Source organism: Trachemys scripta, chromosome 3 (genome assembly GCF_013100865.1).
Source record: "Trachemys scripta elegans isolate TJP31775 chromosome 3, CAS_Tse_1.0, whole genome shotgun sequence".
Lineage (NCBI taxonomy): Eukaryota > Metazoa > Chordata > Testudines > Emydidae > Trachemys > Trachemys scripta.
Genome location: NC_048300.1, coordinates 195,257,570 through 195,274,848, shown reverse-complemented (window position 1 = coordinate 195,274,848; position 17,279 = coordinate 195,257,570). Strand labels below are relative to the sequence as shown.

The following is a 17,279-nucleotide window of genomic DNA, read 5'->3' as shown; positions in this document are numbered from 1 at the left end:
ATTAGTTCAATAAACAGAATGTTTTAAGCAGTTGGAAAGGAGTTGGAAGAGAGCTAGAACAAGACATGCTTTACCATGGCTTTCTGAACGTTGGCAAGGTACTTGACCCCTCTGTGCCACAATTTTCCGAATTTTAAAATATGTATAATAATTCCTGACTGGGATATTGTAAGGTTTGATGAATGTTTGTTCATTGAGGCCCAGATTTTTAAAGAGACAAGGTGAATGAGGTAATATTTTTGATTGGACCATCTTTTGATGGTGAGAGAGAAAAACTTTCGATCTAGACAGACTTTTCCCTCAGGACCTGTGCTGAGCACCCACTATTTTTTTTCTGTGGGTGCTCCAGCCCTGAAGTACCCATGGAGTCGGCGCCTATGTGAGGTTGCACACTCTGCACCAACCATTAGGATAGTACAGATTGTTTCCCTGCAGGATCTGCCAGCCCCAGTGCAGCTATGATCTCTACACTTTGGGGCAATTTTCTCCCCAGGAGGTATCAGGGTTGAGAAGTCCCTCCATAATAAGGAAAACAGTATTGTTCCTAAAGCTAAAAGTCTCTGTGCTTTACTGTAGAATTTCTGCCTAGAACGTTGTTGTTTTTCATTGTGTACACACCACCTCCCAATTGAGTATCCACTACATATTTTTAATGTGTTTTTGAAATAATTATTTGAAATAATCAATATAGATGTTAAGTAAACCTAAGATTAATAATCAGCCCTGCCATGTCCTGTTGGACATCTCCTCCCAGTTCACTTACACAGTGTTTATCATCAACCTTTGTTCTCAGTTCGCCAACCACTTTTCAGTCCACATGACAGTGCTCCTAGTCAAGCTAATTGGAATTAAGGCTTCAGCTAAGATTTTTGAAAGGCATTGTATTTATTATATTTATTATAGTCCAGTTATATTACATCAACTGCATTCCCTTCCTACACTAGCGACTGAATGCTGCTGGCACTCTCTGATATGCCAAACTGTAGAAATTGCATGGATAGTCTGTAGCACATGGATGACCGGTGCTGCATTCTGCTTCTGCTCTGGGGACGTAAAAGATGGGGTTGCCACTATACATCCCCCCAGTACTGGGCTGCTGCCTTCTTCTTGCAGTATTGCCAACCCAAGCCATTCAACAGTCATGAGACAGACCCCCAAAATCACGAGATTGGCTTAATAGACATGATTATTATAGGTATTACTGTGGTGCCTGGGAGCCCTTGTCATGGGCCAGGACCCCACTGTTCTAGATGCTGTACAAACACAAAACAAAGATTGGCCCAAAGACTGGACAATCTAAGTGTAAAACAAAGAGACAACAGATGGAAACGGACAATCTGGGGACTATCCAGTGGGCTGGAGAGCATGGGCTAAGCCAACCTGATTACAGAATAAGCCCCACCTGAGGGGCAGCAGGCAAATTCCCCATAAAAAGCAGAAGGTGGCTGCAGTAAGGGGAATGAGGACCAGGCTTAAGTGATGATAAAGCCCAGCTGTGGAAAGGGATGGAGAGAGCCAGGTAGGAAGCTCAGAAAGTAAGAAAAACTTTCCAGGAATGGAGGCCTGAGAGAGAGCCTAATTAAGCAGGGAAAAGATGGAGAGAACGAGAGGAGAATTTAAGAGGCTGAGTAGGAAGTGGCCCAGGAGAAACTTCAGTGCAGGTAAAGGAGCAGACCTAGCTGCTTAGTACAGGGCCTTGGCCAAGAGTTCAGAGTAGAGGGGGTGAGTGGGTTCCTCTACTAGCCCCAAGGAAGCAGGCATACAAACCCACACAGAGTCATTGAGCCCAGCAAGAGAGCTACAGGCTAAAGAATAGCCCCACTGAGGTGAGGAAGGATTTTGTTTCTGTTAAGACATTTTTTGAACTTTTAGTTTGGAGAGTTGTGACCCTGGAATGGGTGGAGGGCCAAGTCACTGGGAGAGAAGCTGCTGCACCACTCCTGGCCATGAAGGGGTGGCTAACAGTGAGTGGACTCATTTACAGGGCAGTATAAGGAAACAATTACACCAGTGGTTCTCAACCTTTCCAGACTACTGTACCCCTTTCAGGAGTCTGATTTGTCTTGCATACCCCCAAGTTTCACCTCACTTAAAAACTCCTTGCGTACAAAATCAGACATAAAAATACAAAAGTGTCACAGCACACTATGACTGAAAAATTGCTGACTTTCTCATTTTTACCATACAATTATAAAATAAATCAATTGGAATATAAATATTGTACTTGCATTTCAGTGTATAGCATATAGAGCAGCATAAACAAGTCTTTGTCTTTAGGAAATTTTAGTTTGTACTGACTTTGCTAGTGCTTTTTGTGTAGCCTGTTGTAAAATGAGGCAAATATTTAGATGAGTCGATGTACCTCCTGGAAAACCTTTGCGTAACCCTAGGGGTACACATACCCCTGGCTCAGAACCACTGAATTAGACCATATTGGACAGAGATTGGAGGATAATGAAGTAGCTTTGGAGATGTTTATGAGGCATTCCTCACAAACATGAGGGACAGCATAGCAACTTTCTGCTCATTTGAAAATGTAACAAGTGGGTGACTGAGGTGGGAGTTGGCATTTCAGTACTTAGAGATAATGGATAGGGTGAGGAGAGGCCATGAAGGGCCTTCCAAGTGAAGACAAGGCACTTTTGTTTGATATGATAGAGAAGCGGGAGCCAGTGGAGAGATGCAAACAGAGGAGTGACATGGTCGAAGTGATGGAAGAATGATCTTGGCGGCAGCATTCTGAATGGATATGAACAGGGCAAGATTACATTTGTGAAGGCCAGAGAAAAAGATGCTGGTAATCAAGTTGTAAGATGGGGGGAACCTGGATGAGAGTTTTAGCTGTGTGAATGGATAGCACAGGCCATGGCTCAGAAATGTGATGCAGAAAGAATCTGCAAGATTACATGTAGAATGGATGTGAGGACCTAAGTCTGAGTTGAAGATGACAATAATACATTTTGTGTTCTTTTTATTTGCTTTCTGGTTTTTGAGTCCTTGGCGTTCACATTTCCCAGCTTTTCTTTGCAACCATGAGGGCTAGAAACTAACTTTTTTTAAAACGAAAGCTGATGTTCTTACATAATTGGACTCATAGACTTTAAGGTCAGAAGGGACCATTGTGATCATATTTCTAGTCTGACCTCCTGCACATTGCAGGTCACAGAACCTCACCCACCCACTCCTGTAATAGACCCCTAACCTCTGGGTGAGTTACTGAAGTCCCCAAATCATGGATTAAAGATTTCAAGTTTCAGAGAATTCACCATTTACACTAGCTTAAACCTGCAAGGGACCCATACCCCATGGTGCAGAGAAAGGTGAAAATCCTCTCAGGTCTCGCCAATCTGACCCGGGGAAAATTCCTTCCCGACCCCAAATATGGCGATCAGTTAGACCCTGAGCATGTGGGCACGACTTCAAGAGCTGGACGTAAGGTGCTAGAACTGAGGGTGCTGCCACACCACCTGGCTTGAAGTGGTTTCCATTATATACCGGGTTTACAGTTTGGTTCAATGTCTCCCAGCACCTCCACTGTACAAATTGTTCCAGCACCCCAGGAGCTGGGTCTTTAAGAAAAACACCAAGACTCATAATCATATCACATGACTTGGCATCACTGTGTCCTTCTGAAGCCTCACCTCATATAAGCAGCATGTCAGCTGGAACTCTGTGAGTGAAGCACAGCGACTAAATCTGGCATTAGGCAGGATAACTTAGCAGCTGCTGTAGGTAGGCTAACTTTGTCCTATGGTATAATTTTTACCTTATCTTTTATTATTATTATTTATTTGTTATGGGAGGGGCAGAGTCATCATTCAAGATAATGGCCTCATTGTGGTAGGGGTCTGTACAGATACATAGGGAGATGCAATCCTTGCTCTGAAGAGTTTTCAATCTGGGGCTCTGATTCTGCAGACACTTGTTCATGGTTTATAACTTGACTTCAGCAGAACTGCTCATGTGCTTAAAGTTAAGCACGAGTAACTTTTTACAGGCATGGGCCTAAGAAGACAGGCAACACACAAAAGGTGGGTTGTATGAATGCAGACAAAATGTGCATTTTTATATTCATTATATATACTAATATTTTTAAAAAACAAATAAATACATACCTGACTGCCCCTGGAGCTTTCTTTTAGTTGTCAAATTTCTTGAAGCGCTCTCAGAGGAAATGGGTCTTGGAGGGATTTGAATGATGAGAGGGTACTGGACTTCTAAATCACTTAAGGGGGAGGGTTCTATGCAAAATGGAAGACAGTCTTTACTTAAGTAGTGGGATGGAGGAAAAGATGAGTTGGGGATGTTCAGCAAGAGAGCATACTTTTGAGAAATTAAGTAACCTGGTGAGCAGGATGGAATAAGGAGTAGTAGTAAAATTTACAAGCATGGTAGAAGACTGAAGCATCTACAAAACAATATAAGTAAGGTAAAATTGAATATAATTCCCACCAAAAAAGAAAACTGCAAGGAACAGGAAGAAGCCAATGTGACTGCTCAAAGATATAATGGTAAAGAAAAAACTTACAGTGAGAAAATGAGAATTGAGACGGGAAGGAACCAAATAAATACTCCTCTATCCCGATATAACGCTGTCCTCATGAGCCAAAAAATCTTACTGCGTTATAGGTCAAACCGCGTTATATTGAACTTGCTTTGATCCGCTGGAGCGCGCAGCCCCGACCCCCGGAGCACTGCTTTACCACGTTATATCCGAATTCATGTTATATCGGGTCGCGTTATATCGGGGTAGAGGTGTATTGAGAAACAATCAGATGATATTATTGATTATAAGGCTGTACTTGTGCACTGCCCCTTCTAAAAATGTAATGATTTTTAATTTTAAAATACAGTATTCACATTCTCTTTATTCTATCTGCAATGTTCCCAGTAGCAAATACACAACCCATTTCATGTGTAATTATCTAGTGCTTTTGTTTTAAAAACAAACTTGGCTTTTTGAGGAGTCCACATGTTTTTGGATTATGAACTGACATATTGTGCTGAGATGCTTCACATTTTGTAGCGTCAATCAGGTTGTATACAGTAATGTTATTTGATGTAATGGATGAAACGGAATGTGGTGTGTCACATTGTGATACATCAACTCCAAAACAAATTTCAAAAACTATTTTCAACTACCATCCTGTCCTTTATTGTGACCAGTGTTAATAAGAGAAAAGTTATTTTTAAACAAAATTTTTAATCTAAATGTTTTTCATGATCCTTTATCATGGTAGTTTGAAAGCAGTTAAGACTCCTACTGTGAGTAAAATAACATAATATTAGAAAAAAGTTGTAGGAAACGAACTGCCATTAGATACCTGAGCTGAATTTTTATTTGGTAGCGAGGCAACAAATATGGTGTACCACAGGAAGGAGAAGGATACAACTTCAGGAATGAGAGCTGAAAGAGACCCATTAGGTCATCTCTTCCATCCCGCTGTCAAACATGACTAGTGGAATCTGGAGACAAAAGCAGCCATGGTGGGAAACCAAGCAGAACACATATTTTTGATAGAAAAAGTGATTCTAAACATGGCATCATGTGATTCTGTGTTTATTTCTCTGACTCTACATCAGATTTGCTCCCTTTACAAGTAAATAATGTTTTTTTTCTAACTGCCAGCCCTATAAATCCAGTCTGGGTGTGAAAGTCAAGCTAAGCTCTTTGTGACTTCTGCATTATCACCAGCAATAAAGATTCTGTGGGCCAAATTCTGCCATAAATTATACTCGTGCAGTTCTTGCAGATCCATAGAGGCTCTGTACCACCAGATGGTCTCTCTGCTTCTTGTGGTCCTGTCTGGCCCATGATAGCATGCCTTGGCCAGGGTCATGCTTTCAGCAATTCTCGTCGGATGGTCTTTTTGGAACTCCCAACATGGGTGAGGCAGGAGTGGTTCAACAACAGAGGGCAATGATGAGTGGCTGTCTCAGGCAGCACTAACTCAATACCTATCCCTTCAACCATGCTGCCTCCTGGTTTTCCTTCTCCTTACCCATAGACCCACAGAGCTGCTTCTCACAAGGTCTGGGGAAGGGGGAAAATACAGCCGAGGTGACACTCTTTTTCCCCCTCTGTCTCCTGCATGCAGACATGACGCTCTGGTCCTTAATTAATAATTCTGGTGCTGCAGAGCTGGAACAGGATCCGGCAGCTGTGCTGGCTTTGCAGGGATTAAGGGTGTAAACTGTTATAAAATGTATTTTTGTCGTTAAAATTATCCATTCTGACTCTGAATACACACAATGAGCAGATCTGCTGAGTAAGACAATGCCATTTTTACACAGTAAGTGCCATTGCTTGCAGTACGTTATCTGTCCATGTGACGGGGTGTATAAACTCCACACTGGAACTGAAGGAGTTAAGGAGCAACTCTGGGTTCAGATGACCCCACCTGCAGAACATGTTCCAGTTAGAGGTGGAGTCTAAAAGAAGCCAGACAGCTCAGAAAAGGGACTGACAGAGCAGGCCCCTACCCTAGAAACTCCTAAAAAACAGTGCTGCAGAAGCCTTTCCCTTGGAGGAAGAGCCTGTCTGATGCACCTAGAGAGACTGAAGTTTCAATTATTCTCCTCTTCATCACTTTGTGTCAAACTGTAAGACTTTGGTGGGGAGGTAGATGGCAGGAAGTGGCTCAGAGAGGCAGCGTTAAGACACTCCTGGGTGCCAGGCATTATTGCCTCTTACAGGGAACTGGGCTGGAGCCCAATGGATTGGGAGATCCCAGGTTCTCTTACAAGCCACGCTGGTTATAAAGAGCACAAATCCCTCACTTCCATACTCCCCCTTGGGGAAGCAAGGGGAGGGTAAAGACTGTGAAAACTCCCTGGCTGGGTCTGAACACCAGCAAGGGTCAATACATGGACTGAAGGTCAAATCCCCAGTTGTGAGGGTGTGGGACTGAATATTTTTCTTACTCCAAGGGGGATGAGGCTAGTTGGTGACCTGAGTGGAGTGGTAAGTCAACACCCACCAAAAGGCAGATGGCCGTAGGACATGTTAGTGGCCAGTGACAGACATTGGAGGTGGGGTGAGTAGAGACCTACCATCTTAATCACAAGGTGATGCTGCCAATGAGCACTGCCTATCACAGCCATAATCAAGCTTAAAGACATTTAAAAACACCTGACAGACTTTGTAGTGTGTTTACTTAAATCCCTTTGTCACATTGTGTTTGTTTTAAGTTTAGAATGTTTTAATATGTCTCTTAAATGTCTCTAGTCCTAGAGATGAGCTAATGAAATCCTTGGCTGCTTCACAGGCTGGCTTGCCTTTTGAGGGCAGTCAGGTTCAGCCTTGCCTGTGGTGGATCAGCTACTGCTGCCCCCACAGCTGAGCCCGATTGAATCGAGCCACCTGATCCCCAGCCAATTGTCAGACCCAGCCAGGGAGGAATTGGGTGAGTTTCCATAAAGGGTTAGAAGAGCTCAGCTGGGGAAGAGAGCTGTGAGAGGGACGCTGTCTGCTATGATTGGCCTGAAGAGAATGGATGGTAGGGGAGATAGAGGCTTCTGTGGCAGGTTCATGAAAAGACCAGCTTGCAGGCAGATGGCCTAGAAGTGGACTGTGAATAAGGATCCAGCCTGGGGAGAACCAGCCTGGAGGGATGACTCTAGGGAAGAAGCCTTGAGAGTCAGCGGCTTGGGTAGGAGCTGGCCCCTGGGGAGAAAGTCCAGAGAGTCAGCACTCTAAGACTGAGTGGGGCAGAAGGAGAGCCAGGGAGGGGCACAAAACCAATTTGTTTATGTTCTGTAGATTAAAGACTTCTACTTGGCAGGGTCTCTGTGAGGGAAGGCAGGCCTATTGCAGTAATAGTGTTGGGATTAAGAGGGAAACCGCTGTGGAGAAACTGTAGCACCAGGACACAGAGAGGGTGTGCTGCCGCAATGTGACATAGTCAGAGGCTGTGGAGTGCTCTCATCGGGAGATAATTACTTGCCTTTGGAACCCTCTTTGTGAATCAGAGTGAAGCTTTCATGCAAACCATTTTGTAAAAGTCCTGCACTTTAAAAGCATTTTTTGTTTTTAAGTATTAATTTTCTTTAACAAACCCTGTCAACCCAGTAAATTACAAGAACACGCCGGGTACCAGAATTAATGGCAATGCTAGGACTATCTCGTTGTAAACATTCTGTTCCTCACCCATTCTTTCTCTTCTGTTTTTTACACTCAGTTTTAACACTTATAAATTCTTTGGGGGCAGGGATCATGTCTTTGTCTTCTGTGGAGTGCAGAGATCACTTTTGGCCATGAAGAATAATAGTGCCTGTAGCTCAGGCTCTCTTAAAAGCATGTCCATGTTGTACGTTTTATATAATCCGTATGTCAGATTATGCCATGTATTCAATACATACATAACCTTCTTATGGCATGCAACCAGATATCAAAGCAGGGAATGCAAGGTCTATTAAGGAAATATCTTCAGGATAATGGTAGAGGAGGGTGGTCGGTATCTAAGAACATTCCTACTGTTTCTTAGAAGCCCTATTATAGACATGGGCCTATAATAATTAACTGTCAGGCTAACTCAGACGACTTCTTCTTTTTGTTATACTTTTGTAGGCAAAATCAGCCAAGCCCACGAGGCTTACAAAGTAAAGTCCACTGAACCGTATCCCAATTAAAGAAAATAAATCAAGAAAGCAAAGTCCAGTCAAATATCAGTCCGGTTGTCACCAGATCATAAGCCATGAACATCACAATAGGTTTTTGTATCTCTCCTTATCTTTTGTTTCACAAATCTGTTCCCTCATCTAGTGAAAAGGTGTTTATCTTGCTTATATAGGCAAAACACAATCTCACAGGAGACAGCAGTGCACATTCAATCCCAGGCTCTGCACAGACAATTTAACCTTTACAGATAACTTCCTCTTTCCAAGGAGTCTTGTGTGTGTGAAATATTTTCTCCCTTCTCGCGCGTGCGCTCTCTCTCTCTCTCTCTCTCTCTCTCTCTCTCAAAAAAGAGTCAACTGGCTAAGCAACCTTTCAATCTTTCTTTCTCCTACTACACATAACTAGAAACACACTTGCTTTGGCATTGGTAACTTTTTCTGACCATACATTTTATTGCTATCTCCCATCAGGTGTAGTATGATATGATAGAATCATAGAAGATTAGGGTTGGAAGAGACCTAAGGAGGTCATCTAGTCCAATCCCCTGCTCAAAGCCCTGGGTCAGAGCAAGTGGGGGCCCCTCCCCACCCCTTCCTCCTGCATCTTCCTACTCCCCTGTGCTCTCCTCCCTGGCAGGAGCGCTGGGTGGGAGAAGTGGGTTGGGATGCGGGGTCATCCATTTTTCTGGGGCCCCCCAATTGACTGGGGCCCTTGGGCACAGGCCCTGTTTGCCCAGTGGCTAATGTGCCACTGGATATGAGTGTCATAATTACTAAAGGATTTGTATTGTTTAATGTCTAGCAGTTGCCATTTAAAAAGTCAGCATTTACCAAGTTACCATAAGACGGTAGCTAAAATATTACAGAATTTCCTTATACTTATGGGACGGAATATCTGTGGTATCTGAGATAATGTGGGTGACAGGTCTTGGTAAAGGTTGACACTTTATTGGCAACCACAGTTAAAATGCTTAAAAACCCTGACAGAGTAAAAAAAAAAAGGGAAGATAATATTGCAGGGTTGACCTGATGGCCTTATATTCCAGGTGGACTTTCCGGTGGGTTCTGATTGCTCACCCTTCAGGACAGTGGGAGTAAGGACCCTTGCAGTGGCAACATCCGCAGATCCTGGGGGAAATAAGTGCCCCACATCACCCAACAGGAAACCCTATGGCCAACAAGTATAGTGCAGCTTCAAAGAGGTTTTTTTGTAGGCCTTTTTGGCTAGGAAGCTGATGACCTCCAACAGGGACTTGGAGGGATAGAGGGTGTGTGAGTGTGGAGATTAAAATGGATTGGCCCTTAAAGCTTTATAAAGAATGAAGTGGATTAGGATTGACATGTTAAAACAGGAAAGAAAAAACAAAATAAATCAAACAGAAGGAAGATCATGGAGTTAAACTCCATGCATCAGACTACAGCTCTACTTAAGATCCATTATTGACAACCTCATGCACATCCTCATGACTTTATCTGTCTCCAAATGATTCTCCGTATGCAAGTCCAAATGTAAGAGAGTTCCCAGGTCATTGGGTTCCAACTGTCTCACTGATCCTGCACTACTGCTTCCAGCTATCCACTTTTCTTACTCTGGTCCTGGATTCAGGAAAGCCTCCCTATTCAGGAGAGCAATTATGCCAGTACTAAGTCCCATTGCAGTACAGTAATTAAGAACATGTCTAAAGTTAACATAAGAACATAAGAATGGCTGTACTGGGTCAGACCAAAGGGTCCATTTCCAGCCCAGTATCCTGTCTACCGACAGTGGCCAATGCCAGATGCCCCAGAGGGAGTGAACCTAACAGGTAATGATCAAGTGATCTCTCTCCTGCCATCCATCTCCACCCTCTGACAGACAGAGGCTAGGGACACCATTCCTTACCCATAGCCATTAATGGACTTAACCTCCATGAATTTATCTAGTTCTCTTTTAAACCCTGTTATAGTCCTAGCCTTTACAACCTCCTCAGGCAAGGAGTTCCACAGGTTGACTGTGCACTGTGTGAAGAAGAACTTCCTTTTATTTGTTTTAAACCTGCTGCCCATTAATTTCATTTGGTGGCCCCTAGTTCTTATATTGTGGGAACAAGTAAATAACTTTTCCTTATTCACTTTCTCCACACCACTCATGATTTTATATACCTCTATCATATCCCCCCTTAGTCGCCTCTTTTCCAAGCTGAAAAGTCCTAGCCTCTTTAATCTCTCCTCATATGGGACCCATTCCAAACCTCTAATCATTTTAGTTGCCCTTCTCTGAACCTTTTCTAATGCCAGCATGTCTTTTTGAGATGAGGAGACCACATCTGTACGCAGTATTCAAGATGTGGGCGTACCATGGATTTATATAAGGGCAATAAGATATTATCCGTCTTATTCTCTATCCTTTTTTGAATGATTCCTAACATCCTGTTTGCTTTTTTGACTGCTGCTGGAGACTGCATGAACATCTTCAGAGAACTATCCACGATGACTCCAAGATCTCTTTCCTGATTAGTTGTAGCTAAATTAGCCCCTTTCATATTGTATGTATAGTTGAGGTTATTTTTTCCAATGTGCATTACTTTACATTTATCCACATTACATTTCATTTGCCATTTTGTTGCCCCATCACTTAGCATAAGTGCTCTGCTAAATAGGGATGGATTTAAGCATAAACTTAAAAGTGGTTTCCTGAATTGGAGACTGACTCCCTAAATTCTCTGACTCGCCTCACAGACGTGGCCCTAGATTTTTAGAAATGGGTGCCTAGAGTTAAGCTTCCAAGTCCACATGTAGGCACATAAATCAGTGGCCTGGTTTTCAGAAGTGCTGAACAAGTGCAGCTCTCATTGAAGTGACTAGAAGCTGCTGGGCGATCAGAACTTTGGAAATCAGGTCATTTACTCAGGTGTCTAAGTCAGGGCCGGCTCTGGCTTTTTGGCCACCCCAAGCAAAACAAACAAACAAACAAAAAAAAACCCGGGGCGGCCAGAACGACAAAGCAAAAAAAACAACAACCCTGTGGCGCGGCCAGAGCGCGGGTGCAGGGGGACCGGCTAGCGGGTGGGAGGGGAAGGGAGCGGGGGGAGAGAGAGAAGGGAGGCAGCCAGGGCTACAGTTAGGGTCACCAGATGTCCCGATTTTATAGGGACAGTCCCGATTTTTGTGTCTTTTTCTTATATAGGCTCCTATTACCCCCACCCCCTGTCCTGATTTTTCACACTTGCTGTCTGGTCACCCTAGCTACAGTGGGGCGCTGCCATGCGGCCCCTCCCGCCTCGCCGCCTGCCGGGAGGGCTCCGCTCCGGTCAGCGGGGAGGGAAGGACGAGGACTGCCCTGCCGGGCTTGCTGCAGGGTGCTCCCGTCCTCCGCGCCGCCGCCCCCCACAGGGCGGCTGGAGCAGGAAAAAAAAAAACAAACCCTGCCGTGCCGCCCTAGGATTGGGCGGAATGCCGCCTCGTTCAATCTGCCGCCCCGAGCACCAGCTTGCTTGGCTGGTGCCTGGAGCCGGCCCTGGTCAAGTGTAGGCACCCATTTTTGAAAATGTTGTTCATGGTTTCTAAGCCTAAGAGAGAGCTTAAGGAAGCAGAGCTCTAAAGTGTCTGAAGCCTCCTGTAATATTTGCAGCTATTCTTCTCCTACAGTCTGTAAATAAACTGAACTGAAGAACATATATTCACAGAGTGTTGGTTTCAGGAAAATGTGACAAATGGATACGTGGAAACTTGAACAATGTATTTGTTACCACCATTTAATTTAACCCATCATGCAGTCTGTGTTCAGTGTGCTTCCATGAGTAGAGTACAAGTAACAGAAAAGATAAAGAAGCATGTAGCTTGTTTGCTACATAAAGAGATGATTGAATAGTTTAGGAAGGAATTATCTGATTAGAAAGTAATGACAAGTCAGACTATTTTCATTTCTTTGGCACTGAGTTTTGATGTGTGGTTGGAGCTGAAATTTTACCCAAAGGCACCGGTGTCCTTTTTCTGTTTTTGCTGCTTAGTTTTCTCCTCTGACTTGGGGCTCCTTCTCTTTGCTGACATTTTCAGACATGTTAGTCATTAGACACTAAATGATAACATTACACTCATTACACTGACAAACTAGCATTTTCCCTAAAGGTTGTAGTCTTTCATTGGAAATTAGGATTGAAGACCTTCTTTTTTACAAGTCTCAGAAGAAAACCACTGGTCTTCAATTATGTACTGTATATTGATGGTGCACAGCAGTAAGAAGTGTTATATGAAATAGCAGTAGGGGATGATCAGGCCTGATAGCCTGTGTATCTCGCAGTGGGTTACCAATCATGCCACGAGGAACTTTTTTGTGGATGCCTCACTTTCTCACAAAGCAGTTCACAGGTTACTTTTGTTGCTACATCAGTTTTCAGGCTGCTGCTAATTCTCTCTTCTCCTAAACTTTGTCAGCCATCACAGAAGCAATGAATCTGTTGCATCTTTCCTGTTGCATCATTTTCCTTTTCTTCTCTCCCCCCCCCTGAAATATACAAAACCAGACCCTCATATTAAATTTGGAACTTAAATAAACTCAAATAAAAGAATATACCAGCTGCAGGTCAGGAAGCTTTATTAAATCAAGCAGCCTCCCTCACTCCTGTGTTACTAGCATAGGGTGAAATTCACCCATTTGCTCAGGACCAGCACAAAACCTATGCACACATCCCTCTTTGCCTCTGTTTTATGTAAGCAGCGTCAACACTTTGTGAATCTTAATAGCTGTTTTTTTTTTTTAAAAAGCTCCAGCTACTGGATTCATTTGGGTCAGTGAGAATCTCAGTTTTCATTTAAAGTAGTAGTAAGTTTCTAGCCTACATGGTTGCTGAGATAAGCTTGAAAACATGGCCTGAGTGTACCCTAACGGCTCAAACACTAGAAGGCATATAAAAAGAACTCAAAATGCTTTCATGGTTTTAAACCAGAGTCATGATTATTTGGGGTTGGCACTACTGAGGCACCAAACAGTGGGTGCTCAGCACTTCCTGAAAATCAGATATGTCTAAGGCATCTCCAGTGGGGCCCTCAAAGAGAGGTCCCCAACAGCATTAGTCACTTTTGAAAATCTTAGCCTCGAGATCCATTACATTAAATTTTGCATTCTTAAGTGATGCATAATGCCCTCTGCACTGTGAATTTTGCTCTTGGTGTAACTCTCATGTGGCCAGAAGTCGCACCGAAAGAATTCTTGGCTGCAAGTGAATGGATGTACCACAGTAAACAGTTTTTAATCTTTAATGTTTTAAGAAAAAAAATACAGACTTTAATCTTGAATCAATAGAGAACATATTCTGTTAAATTAATAGGTCCAGTAAATGCTCTTAATTTTGTGGCAATGCCTTTATCAGGAATCTAACTTAATGGATTTTTTTTTTTAATTTAATGGAGCACTAATTTTTCTCTGAGCTTGTATTTAATAGCAGCACAGTAAATTAGCTTAAAAATAATTGAAGTGAATTGAGTTCACCCAGGCGTCTTTGAAAGAAAGTATTTTTAAAAAAAATGTTATAATCAACATCTTGCAACTTATTGATTATTACAATGTATGTCTTATTTATACATACTAGAGGTGTGCAGGGAGCTTTTCAGCCAAAGCATGCCAGCTTCTTGCTCCAAAAAGCGTACAGTCTAGGGTCCTGATCCTGCAACTGGATATATGTGACATTTCCACAGAGGCACTGAGTGCTGTTCTGGCACACCTGGGGATTTAACCTGTACTGGTGCACAGTTATTATGGAGAGACACACAGGTGCTCCATTGTTAAGGTTGAAGCTATTTCCCCATGATAAATCCAATTTTTCTCACACCCCTCCCTAGAGTGACCAGACAGCAAGTGTGAAAAATTGGGACAGGGGGTGGGGGATAATAGGCACCTATATAAGATGAAGTCCCAAATATCGGGACTGTCCCTACAAAATCTGGACATCTGGTCACCCTACACCTCCCCCTTTGCAATAATAGTTCTTGTCTTATTTATTGTAAGCCACTAGCTAGATTACCCTAACTTGGAGCTAACCCCTCCACCCCCTTCCAATATGTAACCATCTCTCTGCCCCCTAGTCCAGGGCTTTCAATCTTCCTACAATTCACTTTATAATTTCCCTCGCTCCGGTTGCAGATCATCCTGACCTTCCCCCCTCAGTATCTGTCTGTAAATGTTTGACCCAGGCTGGGATTACTTCTGCAATACACCTGACTGCTAATGGAAAACAGTCATTTTAGAGCATTCCTAAAACAATACAATACTCCAGTTCAACCTGGTTTGCTCACAGAAAGGTTTTACACTATATATAAAGCATAATAATCAATATGACGCGGTCCTGTGGGACCTCACTCTGGAAAGTGATTACAGAACAGAGACCTACAGCAGCCACATTATCTTGGGTTCGTGCTCTTTGATCCCTTTCTGTTGCTATCAGAACTAACTCTCTCAGAAGTATATAGTCAGACAACTGTAAGTGCTGATATCAATGAAGGGCCCGAGGAATATTCTGGAATCAGATCTTGCATGTTGCATTTTGCTTAAAGCTCAGATATTTCATTCAGCTTTAGCATGGAGTCTGTTTCATCCCACAGTAACTATATGGGTCCAAATCAGTAGATTTTCCCTTATGCTGGAGGCAGTGTATTGGGGGTAGGCACTAGATATAATACAGAATGTGTTTTGGAACTGTATCTATTTTCAGCCCAGCACAGCCACCTTGGCACACACAGGTAGTGGAGAGAGGACTCTGCTCTTGTCTTGCATAAAAATTCCCCTCTGTGAATTAGCATTGCCAGAATGTTAGCTCCTGCCCCCTCCGCATGCACATTACACTCTCCAGTGTCACAAACCTCATGTTACTGTCGGAGAAAAACTGCTTCCACATTACGCCTGACACCTGTGCAGATTCAGTGGGGCAGAGGAAGGACTCCCGATGTCCTCTCTCTCTCTGTTCTAATACACTTGTGGAGCCCTAAAACTGTAGCCGATGGCATATGTCTCTCCGCTTCCACAGAATATCAGATCCACAAAATCGCTATTGTGCTGTCAAGAGAGCGATTGGAAATTGAACATAAAACAGGCAGTCACATAGTGGGGAAAATACAAAAAGACAACTTAATTTAATTAAGACTCAAGTGGAGCAACTTTTCAGCTTCAGTAAAAGAAGTGATGCAGTTTTGTTGAATTCAGTCTAGTGCATCAATTCTTCTAGGAACCGAGTGGAAGAAGGGTTGGAATTTGATTATAGTGGAGACTAAATACACTTTGTGTGAAAAGTGTTTCAGTTTCAGAGACATGCTTGAAGGTGGAAGATAATTGGGTGGCAGGCATTTGAGAACTGAAAACAGTTGCACGTCAGTGCTTGGGTGGAACTACTATCGATTTTGAATTGTACAGTCAATGGAGCCAGTGAAAACCAGACTTGCTGTTGTCCCCCTTCTGCCCCCCGGCCTTCTCCCTCCCAGGTTAAGCTTTAGTAAACTGAAGTAGTAGTCACATCTGATCCATTGTATAGCCTCTAATGATAGCAATAATGTAATAATCTTAAAACAGTATAAGGTATGGGTAATCTGTAACACAGAAACAGAATGAACTATACACCATTGTCTATTGTTGAAGTGATTTTTATTGAATTAATGTGACATTAGAATATGATGGATGAATTTTTAATGTAGCTTACTGATTGGCAGTGTGGAAAAAAGTCAAAATTCACCTGCGGTCATGTCAAAAGACTTTTAATCCAGCAGTAACAATGCAGGATTCCTCTGTACAGGTCAGAATTCCACTTTTAAGAATGCTTCACTTGTGACTGTGATGATGATTATTCATGTTTATATAATGCTCACTCTGTGTCACTTTAGAAATAGATAAGTTGTCCTAAATATACAATCAAAGTGGAACTCCAGTTTGTCCATGGGGGTTTAGAACCTCTGGAAAAACAGGCCCTTCTTACCTAAATTCAGCCATCGCTAGAGTTCTACAAGTGTTCTTATGGGATAACAGCCAGTATGGAGAGGTGAATTGATACAGTTTGGACATACAGATGAGTAAGCAAAACTTAACATATACCTGTGCCATAGCTATTCACCAGTCAAATTTCAGGCTTTCCTAGAGCCATTTTGAAAAGAGTATTTGTGTTTCCATAGCAATTGATATTTTACTACACTTTTCTTTTCTTCTTGTCTTCTAGCTAAACACCATGTCAACGGAAACAGAACAGTGGAACCTTTCCCAGAGGGAACACAGATGGTTTTATTTGGTAAGATATCATGTCTAAAAGAAAAACACTAAACTGTATGGAGGGAATGCATGCCAAACTTCTTGATTTCAGCAACACTCCGTAGGGTTTCACAATCTGGACTGTTATAGCCATTTTCTAATCATCATAGCCAACAAAAAATGATTGGATTTTTGGTGAAGTGTATGACCAAAAAAGTGGGTATTGCAAGTATTTTGCCTTAGTTTGACAGACAGTATATTTAATCCTTTATTTGAAGTGTCTTGTATAAATACAGAGTAGCAGTTATTTGCGTATGATAGGCCCTGTGACATAGTTCAGTGCTTTATACAAAATTCTGGAGGTGATTTATGACCCTACACCTCCAGTGCACTCAAATACTTGTGGTGAAAGTTTTATCTACTTTATTTGCATAGCTTTCTCAGTGGACTCCTTTCT

General features: G+C 42.7%; 1 protein-coding gene across 1 annotated transcript in view; it reads left to right on the top strand.

Annotated features, from left to right (window-relative positions):
- Nucleotides 1–17,279, top strand: part of MSRA (methionine sulfoxide reductase A) — a 441,610-nt gene that overhangs the window by 147,460 nt on the left and 276,871 nt on the right. The window contains exon 2 of the mRNA XM_034766724.1: nt 16,794–16,862. Coding sequence (XP_034622615.1) covers nt 16,794–16,862 — 69 coding nt within the window. The remainder of the gene's footprint in view (nt 1–16,793; nt 16,863–17,279) is intronic.